The sequence below is a fragment of the Thermothelomyces thermophilus genome, chromosome 3 (genome assembly GCF_000226095.1).
Source record: "Thermothelomyces thermophilus ATCC 42464 chromosome 3, complete sequence".
Lineage (NCBI taxonomy): Eukaryota > Fungi > Ascomycota > Sordariomycetes > Sordariales > Chaetomiaceae > Thermothelomyces > Thermothelomyces thermophilus.
This window is the reverse complement of record NC_016474.1, coordinates 3,313,683-3,330,483: the sequence shown is the minus strand read 5'-3', so window position 1 is coordinate 3,330,483 and position 16,801 is coordinate 3,313,683. Positions and strand designations below refer to the sequence as shown.

At 56.1% G+C, this 16,801-nt stretch overlaps 4 protein-coding genes across 4 annotated transcripts; all 4 read right to left on the bottom strand.

Annotated features, from left to right (window-relative positions):
- Positions 1 to 537: 537 nt before the first annotated feature.
- Positions 538 to 1,727, bottom strand: MYCTH_2304973 (glycosyltransferase family 1 protein). Its single transcript, XM_003663218.1, has one exon. It carries the CDS (start codon positions 1,418 to 1,420, stop codon positions 746 to 748), a length of 675 nt encoding a protein of 224 aa, XP_003663266.1. The 5' UTR covers positions 1,421 to 1,727; the 3' UTR covers positions 538 to 745.
- A 1,134-nt stretch (positions 1,728 to 2,861) lies between these two features.
- On the bottom strand, positions 2,862 to 4,534 carry MYCTH_2035048 (uncharacterized protein; the record flags this gene model as incomplete). The annotated part of the gene is made up of 2 exons (XM_003663217.1): positions 2,862 to 3,746; positions 3,833 to 4,534. Coding segments are annotated over 2 exons (1,587 nt in total), but the record flags the coding sequence as incomplete, so codon positions are not given.
- Positions 4,535 to 5,764: 1,230 nt separating this feature from the next.
- On the bottom strand, positions 5,765 to 7,477 carry MYCTH_101506 (uncharacterized protein; the record flags this gene model as incomplete). The annotated part of the gene is made up of 3 exons (XM_003663216.1): positions 5,765 to 6,537; positions 6,718 to 7,279; positions 7,337 to 7,477. The coding sequence occupies 3 exons, from the start codon at positions 7,475 to 7,477 to the stop codon at positions 5,765 to 5,767; spliced, it is 1,476 nt and encodes a 491-aa protein (XP_003663264.1).
- A 2,498-nt stretch (positions 7,478 to 9,975) lies between these two features.
- Positions 9,976 to 11,945, bottom strand: MYCTH_2304963 (uncharacterized protein). The gene is made up of 4 exons (XM_003663215.1): positions 11,043 to 11,945; positions 10,720 to 10,980; positions 10,063 to 10,668; positions 9,976 to 10,003 (listed from the first exon to the last, which is right to left on the bottom strand). Exons 1-3 carry the CDS (start codon positions 11,840 to 11,842, stop codon positions 10,068 to 10,070), a joined length of 1,662 nt encoding a protein of 553 aa, XP_003663263.1. The 5' UTR covers positions 11,843 to 11,945; the 3' UTR covers positions 9,976 to 10,003; positions 10,063 to 10,067.
- Positions 11,946 to 16,801: the final 4,856 nt, after the last annotated feature.

Here is a 16,801-nt window from a genome sequence, read left to right as displayed (position 1 = left end):
AAGAGAGGCACGGGAGCTTGCCGAAGCACTTCCGAAGTGTAAGACCTCGCATACAGATCTCCGGGGGCTCGTCGGGGAACGGCTGCGGACTGGATATTGCCAACCAACTCCACGCGGTTCCGGACTACAGGTCCGGTAAACCTGTAACTAAGCAAGCCTCTTGCCAAGACGCCGCAGCGTCTCGAGGTTATCATTTCGCCGCTTAGATAATAAGGGGTCAGGTTTTTCGTGGCAGATCTGCCGCTTCGGCCATTCCCGAGCTCTCGACATTCTTTCCGCCCTGTTGTGTAGTGTAATCTGTAATCGGTACATGCTTTCTGCGTACCATCAATGTTAGACTCGTCTCGTGTGACCTCACTTGTACTCCTACGTCCCAATCGACAGCATGACCAGTGCGCCGAGGCGCAGACGCGCCCGTCTATTAGCTCTTGGGGTTTGGTTGACAAATGACCCTGTGATAACCTGGTTTTTGCGGCACAGCCCCGTAGTCCCAGCTGATATGCATACGGATTACGGAGCACATAACTCCGTACACAGACGGGGAATTGCCAGGGGTCTTCTTCGAGTGTATGGAATTCGTAATCCGTATTGCGTCCGCAAAAATACACATCCGCAATGAGCGCGTAGCAGGGCTGATATCATCAACCGGCGACCGGGCCTGCTTGAGCCGGCGCCGAATGCCTGTTCATTTTCTTCGAGGAGGATTAACAGATCGCAAGACAAGAAATCATTAAAGAAAGAAATATCAGTACCTCGGCGCAATGGAGGTGGGCAGAAGACAAAGGGAGGCGTGACATACCATGAGCTCGGAAGGGTCACCGCCGACCGTGAAAAACTCGATGCCCGGGCAGTCCTCTTGGACAAAGGTGCAGAAGGCCGGATGGGTGGCAATGCGCACACGATGGCCGTACTGGGCGTGCAGGATCCGGGCGATCTTGAGGAACGGCTGGGCGTCCCCGCGGGAGCCGATGACCATGATGACAATGTTCAGGCGTGGGGGAGGCGGCAGCGGTGGTCCCACTGGCGCTGTCGGTCTCACGTCGGGTTTCTGTCTTCCGGGGGACGCGGGAGGTTCTGCTTCCTCCTCTCTCTTCTCCTCCTCGCTGGTTCGGGCCAGGGGCACCATCTTGTGCGCCGCTGTGCCAAGCGCCTTGGCGAGGTAGCCGGCATTGCTTGTGTCGTGGAGGGAGATGTTCAGACGGCCGTCCTGTCTCGAGACTCGGCCCTTGGTGCGGGAATGCTCGTTGGAGATGCGGAACCGGCGGAAGCGGTCGTCTTCGTCCTTGCCGCGTTTCCTAGCCTGCTTTCTCATCTTCCTTGTCGGAGGATTCTTCAGAACATGAGGACGGAGAGCAGGATAAATCGTTGCTTGGCACCCCGCTCCCAGTGCGAGCCCCTCCTCCGGCGACGCCGTCGTCATATGTGTCCGCCCGACGCGTCAACTTCGGCGAATGCCGTGGACTCTGACATCTTATACTGCGTCCCGTCTTTTTCTGTGGTCTTTTCCCCCTTCTCTTCTCACTTGGATTTTGATGATATTCTTGCTCAAATCAGATGGGAGTTGATTGGTTCGATACCCGTGTGCATGTGCAAAAGATCCAAAAATGTGAGGGTTTGGACGTTTCGCAGAGGTCGCTCGGTGGTTGTCGGTTACTTCTCAGAGTGGGTGCGATGCCCCAGCTCAACACTGAACAAACAAAAGCTCAGATTCAGGTAGACATCTGTAGTGTAGATACGTCAGGTGCTATCAGGCAGCCCTGGGTCGTTCTTGCTTTTTAACGATAAGAAGTGCGAGTAGCAATGGTCGCTGCCTGGTGCCGTGGCTGCAGCTGCGACTTTTATATGAACACAACTCGCAATTAAGTAGTGGCATCTTTCGTGCCTTGATTTCTTTAGAATTTCTCGCCGTGCTTTGGGGTGGTACCCAATTGGGAGCAATAGACGTGCCTGGGTGATATCAAGTTCCTTCAGCTAGTCCGTACACGCCATTGCGCTCTCGCTTGCAGAGCCGTTGATCTGCAGGGCAAAGTTGCTATGACATCATCATACCCCATATCGACAGGGGTTCAGATTAAGGTTTAGGCAGGAAATCATCCGTAGTTCCGGTGTGCTCCATACAGGAAGTGCCTGAATATTTCGAACCACGGTTTCCCTGCTGTTTTGTGTGCACTGAGGATTAGAACAAAAAGAAAAACAAATAGATAAAATGAGTTATACATAATGCTCCTTTACAAACAACTCATAGTATCATAACAGCAGCAGCACACCAATTAGGTCAAGGGAATCATGGCAATTTAACAAGAGACAGATTATAATCTAGGGCGTTTTGTTTGAAATATTTTTCACGACATTACGGAGTACGCAGTATATCTTTCTCTGCCCGACAAAACGGCGAGGCTCGACAACGTCTTTTTTTTCCTTTGTTGGGCCCGGCCCCCATGTATGTACCTATCATATCTGACTGCAAGGTTGACAGAGCCAAACAGACTCAGCCCCCTTTATTTACTCCGTATAACTGGCTCCTTTTTTTTTTTTTTTTTGTCAAAAAGAAATCTGTGGAACATATTATGTCGGAAACCGCCCGACTTTTCCCAACACGCAGACAGGAACTCCCATGCTCAACCTCTTGCCCTGAACCTCCCCACTCGCTCCCTCAGGACCGCCAACTCGCCCTCCAGCGGGCCCAGCTCGACGCCTTCCCGGGCGAGTTCCCCACTCTCCCTTTCGCGCTCCAGCCGGACCACCGCCTCCCGCAGCGGCTCCAGCCACCGCTCGCCGACCGCCGCCTCCATGTTCGCCGGCAGCACGTGCTTCCACCTGCTCTCCGTCTTGCCCTCCTCCGCCGTGTCGCCGCCGCCGCCGCCGCCCCAGAGGAACAGTGCAAAATTGACGGCCTGCATGAGGAACGGCATGTGCGCCGTCAGGTGCTCGACCAGCTCGAGGGTGGGTAGGTCGAGCAGGGAGGCCATCGGCGGGAAGACGGCGTACTGCACCGTCTCGAGCGCCTGCGGGGTGGCAAATAGGCCTGTCCTGGACGCGGCCGGTTGTTCCTGTTCTTCTTGTCCCTGTCCTTCTTGCCTCCGGAATGGTAATGATGATGATGATGATGATGGAAGGGATGATGCTGCCAGCAACTCCTCCCGCAGCCATGCGACGGCCCTCGCCTTTAGAGTCGCAAACATGCAGTTCTCGAGCAGGTCTTCGAGGATCCGAAGGCGGTCCTCGTCTTCGGGGTCGGCATGCAGGATCGAGCCGGCCAGCGCGCTCGCTGCGTTGCGGACCAGGATGGACGGGTGGTAGAGGGCGATGAGCGTGGTCAGGTGGACGTAGCGCATAAAGTCGGACGTGGGGTCTTCTGGCGAGGTGGTCGGGTTGGCCAGGGAGGAGGCCGGGTTGTCCGAGATGCGGTTGTTGAACTGTAGCCAAAGGCCGATGGCGACAAGGGCTTCCGTGGTGCCTACCGAGTTCTGGATCTGAGAATGCGCGTCGTCCTGGAGGAATTTGTCGAGCACGGCAAAGTGCTCGGGAAAGACGTGCATTTCAGGCTGCGGGTGGATGGCGCCGAAGACGGCTGAGGAGAAGACCCAGTAGGCCAGCAAGCAAACGCAGCCGCCCGTCGAGAGAGAAATCTTTTCTGGGCTAGACAGATCCGGCTCTTCCAGGGGGATTCTGTGTATGGGCTCGTTGCAGAGCTGGTGTACAAAATCCTTGGTGCAAGAGACGAGACCGAGGTCGCCGATGAGAGCCTGCGATGAAGAATTGGGGGAGAAGCGAGAAGTCAGATCGTGGGTTCCTGCGATACGAATTATGGCATGAACTAAAGCTAACTTACCACCAGTTTCCCGACTATGGAGTCCCTCGAGAGCAGATCCTGCTCTTCCCTGAATGCGGCCATGACCGTTCGCCTTCCCGGCACGAGCTTGTCCGGAGTGTAAAACTCGAGCAGCCGCGCCGCCCAGGACATCTCGTTTCCGTTGGCATACGCCTCTAGGATGCAGGTCGCAAAGCTCAACAGCAGCCTCTGCTGAAGCTCGGTCTCGTCCGGGTCCTCGCCGCCGTCCCTATCTGCCTCCGGGTCAGGTGCATTCTTGGAGGCGTCGCCGGTTTGGTCCGGGTTGGCTACGTTGACGCTGGACTGCCGGCTGGGCAGGGGCGGCCGTCGCTGGCCGGACAAGCTGTGAACGAGGTTGAGGACGGAGGCCGTCATCTCTTGGTTAGGGTGGTACGTGCGGAAGACTGTCTGTAGGGTCTGCGCGAGGAAGCGGCTCGGGTACTTTGTCTTGATGCGCTTATGGAGGATGGCGAGCATGCCGAGCAGGGTGACGAACCTGTGCGTTGGTGACACTGCGGGTTTTGGTCTTGTTGTTTGCTCGCCGTCCTCTTCGGCATCGTTCTCTTCATCCTCTCTCTCCTCGGCCTCGAGCAGCTCCAGAGTCTCGAGCACCTTGAGGATCACCTCTCTCGGGTTGCCCAGTCGCGCAATGGTCTCGAGACAGGTCTCCGAGCCGGGCAGGCCGACGAGGTTGGACACCAGGTCCCACCCGATCTCCTGCGTGAGGGAGGCATCCTGAAGGACCTCGTTGAGCGTCGGGAGCACCTCCGGGCAGAGGTTTGCCTCGATTATGGTCAGGTATGTGAATCGGTCGGTCGCGGGCGGGCGGGCTTCGCGGATCGCCTCGATGGCTTTCGCCGGGTCTGGTTTTGGGGTTTCGGCAGCCATGGAGCTGAATTTAGAATCACAAAATCACCTTGCTGTCGTGGGCGATGCAGTCCGCAGAAGCTGCACGCTCGGAGGAAGGGGAGACGACTTAAGACGAAAGTGGGATGGCTCTAATGTTTGGGGGGGGGGGGGGGGGGGGGCTGCTGTTGGAGTTACTGACATCACTGTACCCCGCTTTCTCTTTACAGTACAGGCTACATACAGTAGGTAAGCTCCTCACTCTGCCAGGCAGAGAGACCCGCTGCGTTTGCTTGCACTGCCTCCAACTGCTGCAGCACACCCACACCATCGCTACATTCCCACGTCTCTCTCAACAACTCAAGAGACCCGCCCAGCCAGCTAGCCCAGCACCTAACTTTGCAGATGATTTACGGGGGTTCCGCTCAAAGCCGTTGACGTTCCCCACCATCCGTACCTCAAGAGCGCCTTGCTCGGTTCTCAATGCCGCAGCTCTATGATCTCCATATGCGCATCAACCAATCCGACTCATACCTTCAGAGCGCGCAAAGAGGCGCTCAAGTCAGCTCGGGTTTCTAAGTGGATGTATAATTAGGTACATACATACATACATACATACCTAATGTACTTGCAAGTGACCCCACTTCACCGGGTGCATCCTCTCCTGTCATCCCGCGCAGCTCAAGCTCTCTCTTCCTTTCAACCCTTTACATAGTACGGCGTTCTACTTGCAGACCCGGCTCCAGTCCGCTCAACGTTAAAAAGGCCGTTCCAGAAATGCGACGCTACAAAAGTGTCCACCTATGTAAGAAACCCATAGCATTCTGCAAAGAACCATTGGTGTATGCTGTCAGGTGGCTTTGCAATTCGTGTCGTTATTGGTCAAAGTGAGCAAGCGTTTGGTGTGCGTAGACCTCCCTTTACTTACCTATCCGTACTTATATAACTACAGTACATGGCACGTCGACGTATCACATATAATATACGTAGCAGGCTGGGAATCATTTCCAGCCAGAATGGATTATGGGACAGCGCCAAAGTATTATTGCTTATCGCTCTGGCACACACCGTGCAGAGGAGGCAGCTTCACTTCGGCTCCGCCCTCCTCCTCCTCCAGCTCCAATGCCTCTGCGGGTCCGAGGCCAGTTCTCTCATGTCCTCCAAGTCCTCGTCCGCCTCCCCCAGCATGGGGATCCCCCACTCGAGCGCCAGCCTCGCGTACTTGACCGCCGTCCAGGGGTCCCCGGCGCCGTTGTACTCGAGCGCCGCCAGCATGTACGCCTCGTGCATCAGCCCCCACAGCCTCTCCATCTCGTACAGCGCGACGAGCAGTTCGGCCATGGCCGGGCAGGCCTTGCCCGTCTTCCCCGTCCTCCCCCGCAGCGGCGGCGAAGATGGTCGTCCCGCAGTTCCTCCTTTTCCCCCGCCCTCCTCGTCCTCTTCTTCGTTCCCCCCGTCGTGATTATCATCATCATCATCATCACCATCATCACCCGGCCAGACGGCCAGCTCATCCTTGATCTCGGCGATCTGCGCGATCCGCCGGTCCGACTCCTCCGACCGGGCCCGGTCGAGCGAGCACAGCGGGCAGGCGCACGCAAACCCCCAGTTGCGGCGTAGCCGGTCCACGCGCGCCGCCCGCCCGCCCGGCAGCAGCGGGTCGATGTAGCTCAGCGTGATCTCCTCCCCAGGGGCGATGTCGCGGGCCGCGCGCACCGACTGGGCCAGGCTGCCCGCTCCTCGTCCGCCCCTGCCGCCCCTGCCGCCACCGCCGCCCTCGTACCGGTACTCGGCGTTGGGCCGACAGTCGTGGTTCATGCGCGCGATCTCGGGGAAGAGGACGAAGAAGCTGTAATGCTCTGGATTCGGGGGTTCTCCCACCGGAGAAGCAACGATGGGCAGTGTTAGCTTTAATTCCTTCTCTTTTATTTCCTTACCCAGAAGAGAATCTGCTAAGGGGAAGAGCAGAGAGAGTAAGGAGAACACGAAGAAAGAAAGAAAGAAAGAAAGAACGAAGGGAAGAGAGAGGACAGACGTACGGTCCGGATCGTCCTCGTCCGGGTCAATGTCGAAGCTGTTGGTGGCGGCGATCTTTTCGATGAGCTCTTCGCGCGCGAGGTGGGAGGTATCGGTTACGTGCGCCGAGAGGGCGAGAAGGCGGTCCGCGTGGAAGGAGGGCAGGTGGGAGACGGCCGCGGCCTGGAGGGAGGTGTACTCGTGCTTGGAGAGCTCGTTGAAGGCGCGGTAGTCGATCATGAGGGAGGCCGTGTTGGCCATGATCAGGTCGCCGCGGCGGATGTGGGAGGTGGCAATCAGGCCCATGCCCTTGCCGGGGATGTGGCGCATCTCGTACTTGGCGGGGACGGTGCGGTTGAGATCCTGATTGATGCCGCGGACTGTCTCGGGCCTGGTGAAGGCCGGTTTCGAGGCGAGGTACCTCGCTCGTTGGGGTGTCGTGATCAGCGAGATACCCCTACCGTCGGCAAAGTTCGTGTCGGTGAATACGCAGATCGGCTGTTCTGCATAGCGGCCCTGGAGACACGGCGATGAGTGTGTCCAGATGTGCTGCCGCAAAGCATCACCACGCTCACCGTCCTGGCGCTGCCAAGGTCTTAGTAAAAAAGAGGAGCTTCAGTGTGGCATTGGGAGACCCCTTACCTCCAGGTATCTTTGGTCGGCGACGCAGACCGGCCAAGCCGGGATCAGCGAGTTCTCGAGCCCACATATTTCCACCTGAGCTAGGCTGCCGTGGACGAGCAATGGCCTGCTCAGGAAGGGGAGAAGTAGTGTTGTTCTCATGGCCGATGCCGAGCTTGATATTTAAATACTACCAAGAACCAACAAGGAGGGATGCCCGGCGACTCATTAAGAGCTCATTCACTGGACAGCGATGCAATGAGCACACCAAGACCCCTTTATTTTCACCCTCCCCTTCTTCTTTGGGAACCTGCGCAAGCTAGTAGACGTGCCTCCCGCAGCGTGGATTCGAAATTTGAGGAGATCGCGGGAATATAGCAGCTTCGAAAGGTGTCATCGGCTTTGCGGCGAACTCGAACCGAGTCTAGTGGCAACCGGTTGCCACGTTGGGTTCTTGGATCGTTGGGATCCGTTCCGACCTGACTCGGCAATCTGCAACATCGAAAGCAATTTTGTTTGAACCAGATGTTGGACGTTTCGTTTCGAGGCCGCCGTCGGCCAAAACGAAGCCCCGGAAACACTATGCCAGTCATGTGCACGTCGCGGTCGGCTGCCGGGACTCCGTGCGAAGGTGAAGTCTCAAGCAGGATGGAGAATCACCTCGAAGCTTGTTGCGTGCGTTTCAGAAGCCGTCCGATCCGTCGCGGATTTGCACGACCCCGGCTTGGCGATTGACGCGAAAGCTGCTTGCTTGTGTTACTATTAGCATATCGGCTAGATAAACCACACCAAAGAGAGTGCCTCAGGTCCGGAAACTATACAGATTCCGGTCATTGTTATCATTTTGCAGTTCAGCCTCGAAGGAGGTTCCTGCCGCTGACAGGTGCTTGGTCGACGATCCGCGCTAACTTACAAAAGCCATTCGCAACGCTTGGCATTCGCCGAAAGCGGCCGACATAGGAAATGCATTCCACACTGACGTCCCCGCATCCCGGCGGAACGGGTTCCGAATTACACTGTGGTGGTCCGGGCCCCACTAGGGGTTCCCGGCCCCACCAGGGTTGCAGCCACCCACATCTTCCTGTAGGGTGGCCCCAGTCAGCCTTCGTTTCCTTCGACCACCACCATCGTAGCAGTTGTTGCAGTATACGAAGATAGTTCGCTTTTTCGCATCCCACACACTGCAAGTAGCCCGTCCGCACAGGTGCAGCGTGGCCAACAACTCGAATGTCGGGTTAATTACGCTCTATCGTCTCACATGCAACACTGTCGCTTTTTTTTTTTTAGTCTGCCTCGCACCTTGAACGCCAATGTGCAAACATGATCATGGTCATGACTTCACTCCAGCAATGTGCATGATGGGTTCCGGGGTCCAATGGCACTGATATGGCTTCCATGCGTCGTCCATCCTCGCGAGCGACGCCCGCTGATCTGCCTCAGCCTCCAGGAGGGCCTTCCATTTCCAAACAGAAATGCCACCCTGATTCAGGGGCAACATGACTGCCCGCCCGGCCCTCGGCACACTCTCCGTGAGGTTCTGCCCCTCGTCATGACCACCCCAGCCGAGACCGATTCTGCTTCCTAGTCTGCACCTCTTAAACCCACCGATGTTCTTCTTCTAACGTTGGTGCTCACGGCCCTAATCCTCTGGCTCGGCCGCTACCTGCCGGCCTCTGACATGGTCGCCCGTGCCCGCCGCGCCACCGTCCGCTGCCGCCGTCATCCCAGGTAGGATCAGCTCCTTAGCTGGTCCAAACAACACTACGGGCGTCGTGTCGGACGCTACTTAGCACCACTACTCGCCAGTCGAGAAGAGTCGATTGGGTAGCTTTGTTCAAGGATGGGCGGTGAAGGAAGTTTGATTCCTACATAAATAGTTACGTAGGGGGAGGAGCCACTCAGGTTCAAAACTGGCGTTCGGCTGGAAGAGCGTCAGAGTCAACTTCAATTCTCAACAATCGTTACTTGTCTCGAGGGACAATAACAGTTAGGTCATCAGGATTAACGTTTTAAGAGCACATCATGTTCTTTCCAATACTGCCTCGAGGCATTATAATATTTCCTTCTATCACCCAACGCCGAACCCTGTCCTCGAAACAGAAAAAAGAACCCCATGTTGCCAAAGCTGTATCTACAACCCAAATACCCCCAAACCAGAGCCATCCAGTCTAACTTGACACAAGAATAAAGTCGAAAACAAAAAAAAAAAAAAAAAAGGTCATAAGTCATAAGTCATAAAACCGTAGCCTTCCTCCCAACTGCCCCGTAATACAGTCGGGGTTGTACCCTTAAGGAACCAATCAAGGCTCCTTCACTCTCCGCGATGTCCTGTTCTTCTATCCTCCCCTCCGCTGCCAAGTGGACAGCTTCGGCTCAGGTCATACAAGGGGTAGCAAAACGGCAGCTTCGTCACGCGAAGTCTCCTGCCAGCATGCTTAAGGATCTGGCCCATGAGATGCTGTCACATCCTGGATCGGGCAGATGTCCTAGGGTGCCCTCCTCGGCTCGACGTCCCCATCTGGGGGAGCGGCTGGCGCCGCGCCTCGGCGCGAGGCCGGGGAGAAGGCAGTGAGATTGAGCCCTCGCTATCCAACAGGCGCGCTCATGCACGTCCGGGTAGCACTTGAATCTGCACTTGCAGACCATCGCATCTGCACACAGCGTGTTCAGACGGTGGATGAGTCTATGCTGATATCGAGACAAGTCAGCCAAGTGTCGGCGGGCTAGGCAGGCGAAAGCTAACTTACAGTATTCAACCAGTCCACGAGCGGCGGGATCCCTGGACCAGGCCGTGCGAGATCTTTCCCATGGCATTGAGGTGTTTCTGGGCATCCTTGATGTACTGGAGGGTCTGCGGGTCGTCCGGCTGGGCACAGCCCTGAATAAAGGACTGCAGGGCCTTTTGATGCTCATACCACTGGTCGAGCTCGGGGTGAGAGACAACCTCGGGTTGTTTTGGAGCCGGGGCCTCTGGCTCTGCGGCAGCCTTGGATGACTTCCTGGAGCTGGGCTTCTCCTGACTGGGCGACTTCTCCGGGGCATCGTTCTTCCTCTTCCGGCCCCTGGACGCGGCGGCGGCCCCCGAGGGAGGAGACGCTGCCTGGGTAGTGGTCCCGTTATCGTTGTGCACGCGTCTCATGTGGTCCCTCAGGTTCCATTGGCGAGGGAAGCCGTGGCCGGGAATGGAGCGCTCACAGCCCTCGTACGTGCAGAGGTAGGGCTTCTCGCCATGGCCATGCATGGCGTGAGCCTCTCGCTCATGGCGTAGCAGGCAGGCAGTGGAAGAGAAACGGGCATTCTGGCAACCATCAACCTTGCAGCGATAAGGCTTAAGGTGGGAATCCACAAATTTGCTGCTTGGTGGTTAGTTGATGGCGTCTAGGAAAAGGGATCATCCTCCTTACTCGTAGTTGCACTTGAGCTTCTCGGGCTTGTGGTTGCAGCTAGCCTGGCCCTCCCATGGGCAGTGGAAAAGGCCGTCCGCTTGGGGGAACGCATTCTTGTACAGGTAATGGTCCCGTGCAGACTCACCTTCGCCGCTGGCACGGCGAGAGCCAAAGGCAGCGTGAGGAAGGGCAAAGCCATCCTCTCCCATGGCGGGCATCATCTGGCCTTGCACCTCATCGGAGCTAACATACTGTGAAGCGTCCAGTTTGCGGCTCATCCTGCGGTACCAGAACGTGTTAAAAGGCAATGGCTTCAAACCCGCGCGCGGACCGCAGCTTACCTGGGTGACTGGCCTGGCAGCGCCGGCGAGTTTGAGTTTTGGCTCTCTCCTGGAGAAGAAGCGGATGGAGCCGCAGACCAAACATCATCTGATCCATCCTGAATTCCGGGGGAAGACATCCGCGAGTCAACAGGGCTCAGCGAGCCCCAGGAGTGTGGCGAGGCGGCGATGAGACCAGCATCGAAGATTTGTGGATTCACATGCTGGGCCATAGTAGCGCCAATGTCGCCAGAATAGGGCAGTCCATCCGCGAAGACCCCAAGACCCGAGTAAAACGCAGCGTTAGTTACCTGAGGCGAGACAGACAGAGTATCCAGATCCTGCGCAAGGTATTGCTGAACATCCATAATGCGGCCCTGGGCGTGAGTCGACGCGTTACTTGACATGTCAAGCTTGGACATCTGCGAAGAAGCCTGAGACAGAACGCTCTGAACTCTTGACCGGCTCTTCTTGGCTGACTGGGTGGAGACCTTGGTGCTCCTATTCTTGTGGCTCCCCGTGGAGCTGCGTGAAGTCCCTCTCCTCATGGGCTCTGCCTTCAGAGCCTTGCTCTCGAGTGAGACGGCAGGAGTCCATTTGGTCTGAAACTCATCCGCGGCATCCAGGTGGTCCGGCTTGGGGGTGTTCTGGCCAAAGGGAAGAACAAAGTCCTCGGTTTCTCCAGAATAATAGTCCGCGGCATCTGCAAGCTCAGGGAAGTTCTGTGATCCTTCAACTGTCGCATCCCAGGACGAACCTGCCAGGTCCGCTGGTCCTGTTTGACAAAAGGAAAACATCCCAGAAGCATTGGAGGCAAGCATGCTGGGTTGAGCAAAGCTGCTGTAATCGCTGGGTAGAGTTAGTGTGCTGTTCAACCACTTGTTTGGCGCAATATTATTCTGAAAACCAATGAGAAAGCATCAGTGGCACAACTTTGTTCCTGTGAACAGCCATGTTAGTTGAAATTCCTACGTGCTACAAGGGACGGCCACAAACCAAACTGAGCACATGTCTTGTTCCGGTCTAGGAAGACAGAAACACACATGAACAGGCAGAGCCAGAAAAAAATCCCGGTCATGTCAGAAACTCCATTCCATGGGTGCATTGACATTAGACCGGGAAGAAATCGGTTGGTCCAAGGTGGTCCAAGGTGGTCCAGGGTAGTCCAGGGTAGTCCAGGGTGTAGTCCAGGGTGGCTCAAGGTGGTTCCAGGGTGGTCCGAGGTCTTTGCCAGTTTGATCCGGTCAATCGCTCAATAGAAGGGCCGATCCATGGAAGCTGATCCTCGTTGGCTCAAGGCGATTCAAAGGGTTGAGCAACAGCGCTGTGATGCTCAATGCTGAAAGGTCCATCCAGGAAGGGCAACGTCGAAAACAAAGAATCCCGGGTCCAGGCAGGAAAACCCATTGGGCGTCCTCATGTCGATGGTGTCCGGCTAGGTTCCAAGGTCTCCGGAGGTTGGGGTCCATGGAATAGTAGAATAGCAACAACAATCCGGAGGTCGTTCTCGTGATGGTCCGGTTCCAGAGAAAACGACGGGCAACACTTACCGTGGGTTCAACAGAACCCGAGTAAAGATCAAAAACGTTTCAAAGAATCAGCCTCGAAATCAAAGTGACTCGTTGGCTGTTCTTAATCCGCGACTCGGACGAGTCAGATCCATGTTGGGTAGTCCTCGGCAGTCCTTGGCAGTCCTGGGAAATATCCGGCAGAGGCTCCTGGAAATGCAGCGGATGATCCTAAAACGGCTCCCAGAGGTATCCCGGCGTAAATGGTCCCGGATTGATCCTATTTCAGGCCCGCCTCACTTAAGGCGGCCGGTAGTTGCGAGAAAAAAAGACATGAAAAACAAAGAGCAGAACGTCAAAAGCACAATGGACCTCCCAATACAAAATGAAAGCAAAGCAAAATACCTCGAGGGGGTGTGGACCTCGTCCAGTTCGATGTGGTTGTAGCCAGGCATGGTCTCAGTCCGGGGCATAACCATGGCAGTCATTCCTGGAGTAATTCAAAGAGCAAACTGATTGCTCAGAGAATTCCGCAGGACAGCAACGGGGGCTCCCGTGTGTCCGAATCCAGATGGCAGGAAAATCCTTGGGGCTAATTGATGTCGTCGTGCAATATGCTGGCGCTCAACCAGGTGTTCCTTGGGGCGTGACGAAATCTGTTTGTGGCCTGCAAAGAGAGGAGCGGAGAATTGGCGTATAAGGCAACAAGGCCGGGAGGGGGGTGCAGGCTGCAACAAGTGAGAGAAAGAAATCGGAGCGAACAATTTGCGTGTTGGGCAGAAATATCGGCGGGTCGTTGGGCTCTGGTTGGAAGTTTCTGGGAAAGAGCGAGCGGTTGGGCGAGAGACGGGGCAGTCGGGTTTTAATCCTGGGGGCATTCTCCCCGGTCGACCCTTCCATCGCAAGCCAACGATATTGCAAATTATTACGCGCCCCGCTTCTCGCTCTGGGCGCCTGCTCATCACAATGCTTCTTCCCGCTTCTGCCGTTCATGCTGCACTTTCACTCGCCAATCCGCAAGCGAAGTCCTCACGATACGGCGCTGGCCTGTGTGTTCATGGCCTGTCACGTTCGAGCAAAGCTGAGTTGGCACAAGCCTCCCACGTCTCTCATAGGTCAGGCTCGCAAGCCTGCGTCGCACACCGCTGCTGACTGGTCCTGCTTTCCTGTTCCTCTCATCTGAGGGAGGGTCTTGGGCGGGGCAGAGGAAGCTGTTCGGACCTATCATGCCCCCCGACGACGACTACCCTGCAACATTTACAGGGGCCGGGGCGCACCAGACAAAGTGCCAACGCATCACTGCAGAGACGCTAGCCCACCCCTCCGGCCATCTCGTGAGGGGAACAAGGCGAGCCTGCTTCTGTATTCGTTCGACTCGCTGCGAAATCAGTTGACGGCAGGAATTGCATGGACACCTCAAACTGCCAGTTTGCAATGACATGACTGAGATAACCGCGTGTGCCGCAAGCTGCGATGCCGTCGTTCTGATGCTGTCAAAGATCGCCCACACTTGCGTGTGCAGACGCACGCAGGCAGCGAGATACGCGAACCTTGTGGGAGCCATGATGTCCCCGGTTTGGGCTAAAGACCAATGGACTTGCCGGTGCCATGCGACGGCCGCATTTGACTGGCTTAAACCTTCTGTCTCGCAATTGCCGTTGCTGTGCAAGCATTTGTGGGTTGAGCAAGCCGCCGACGGTGCAGAGGAAGGCCAATCTGGGTCGAGTATGGCATTTGGTGCGGGATTTGACGTTCTGAGTGGTTGGCATTTGGCCATTGAGACCAGATGCCGCATGGTGAACATTCTGCCCTGAGGTCATGGCCAGGAATGGCAGATGTCCTAGTGGACAGCGCAGTTGTTCCGGAAGTGCTTGTGCTCTCGGTCAGGAAATGGTAGAGGCATGGAGGGGAGGATGAGTTCCGAACTCCGCCCGGCTGCTGCTTGCCGTGCCTAAGCCTGCTCAGCGTTGCCCCTTTCAAGACAGCTCAGCTTCCTGACGCCCCGTCCACCACCCTCGAATGAACCCGAGTGCCATATCGGTTGTGATGCCAACATGGCCAGCGATGTGGCACGTCGTGATTGATGTGGCTCGCGGGCTTCGCTTGCCTACTGCATGGAGGTTACAGCTCGAACGATCTGGCCATCGCTTACCTTGATGGGCATGTGTGGTGGGCGAACGATGAGAAGTGGGTATTGGGTCTTTTCCGCGGTTGCCGCGGCGCCAACCTGGCGTTATCCTCGGGTGGAGGGCGTCATCAATCGACAATCCGTTGACTCAGAGCTTCGTCCCACTGATTCCGGCCCCAATACAAATCGATAGCATGCAGGAATTGACGAGCAACCGGCCAGCTCGCATTCCTCGAAGCTGGCGAGCCAACCATCATGACAGATGGATCATGGCCTTTCTGAGTTTCAGAAAAAAATCGCCACAAGTCGGAGTGATGCTCTGAGCTTAAACTTGGGATTCAGCTGATACCGGAACTAACGGCACTAGCAGGTTCTGTCAAGAGTTAACAACTTTCTTGTTCAGAAGACTAGCTGAAGACTTACCTCGACCCGGGTGTTAGAGACCAGAAGCGTCCCCTTTGCACCAGGCTCCGATGCTATTTTCCTTCAGCAGGGAGCCGAACGTTGGCACCATCCCAACTCGAAATCGCAGGTGCTCAAAGCGATCATGCAAATCTCCTTTTTGAGACTCTCACTTGGAAGTCTCCGGGCTATGCCGCTACGATGGGGAAGGGTTCCCAATCAACGGATGCACAGAGGGGCCGATGACGACCTTGGCATCAACCGACAGTAAGGACGAAACGTGCCTGAGCAGCTGTTCTCTCGCCTCGAGCTCCGATATCTCATAGCGCAGTGTCGTGGCTCACAGCCAGCAAGCGACTGAAGTTATGAGAGATCCAGAGGAGTACGTTGCTCTGCTCTAAACCGTCAGAATAGTCTCTTATAAGCCAATGTGTTGCTCAGCAGAAGCACTCACCGACTACAAAACAGTGCCCGCCCAAACTTCGATGTTAGACGGAGCACCCAGTCGCCGGTGCTTGGGTGTTCATCTCCAGCGTCATATCTCCAGATCGACGCTTCCCGACACTACTGATCTAGCTACTGCCTCGAATAGCGTCTTGAAGGACCTTTAGCGCCGGGCCGCAGGCTACGAAAGCGAATCCTTTTCAAGATGCAACATCGTGCGCGCGCGCAGATGTGTAGCCATAAAAGATTCTGATTGTGGAAAGAGGCGGAGAGGATGCCTAAGAGATTGTTGGATTCTCGAGATCGGTTGTTGAAAGAAAGGTGGGTAACCAGGACGCAAAAGAGTTGTCATGGCCGAGTGAGTGTCCGAAAGTTGAGGTTCTCCTCTTCCCGGAGGGGAAGAATGACATCAGCGACAGGCATTGCTGAATTCAGAGTGTCGAACTGAACGGCACGAAACCGGCATCTACCAGTTCCAATGTCTGCCGTCCGGCTTGACATGGTATGATGCACCCTGGTTCTGGGGTTTACGCCGGAAGAGAACGTGAAACGCTATGATCCAAAGAACGGATTAACCGCTTTGGCATCTACCTTACCATCTTGCCCTCGAAATTTGAAGGGGGGCAGTCACTGCGCGAACGAGTTCAAGGCTTGGGTGGGGGGGACCTAAAGCTGTGTGTTGTGCCACAGCCGTGCCGTCAGTTCTAAACAATTCGGCCTTCCGTGTTCGCGGTAAGAACGGCAAGCCCCGCGTTGCGCCGCATGCAAAATGTTTCGGTGAATGGCTCCTCAGAGGCGGAAAAGGGGGGATGTTAAGAGGCACAAAACCTGGGCCATGTCGGTGCTCAAGGAATCGACGGTCGGTCAGTACTCCAAAGGATAAGAAGGCACGTGAAATTGAAAAGGGTGCGGTGCGCCGCGTCGGGCCTTTATCAATCGTCCTGTCTCGGCCAGGGCAACGCCGTGTTTGGCACCTTGCAGTTAACCATGCCGAAATCGCATCCTGGGCATCAGGAAATAGCAACTCGCCAGCGCATAACTGCTGGAGTTCAGACTCTTTAAGGAAACAGAGCAGCTAAGGATTGCGAAAAGGTACGGTACTGCGTGTCAACATGTGGCAGGTTAGAGCTGGCGCTCTGTCTTTGGGTTCGGACTGTCCCGGAGCGGATTCGGGCGCATCATGCGTGGCACCAGATCAGAATGCGGATGGTTTGCGGGACAGGTTGGGCTCGCGCAGCGAAGCGCATTCCTGCCCAACCCTTGCCCCTCCCCCGAATCATATCGTGCCGTCACCGCCA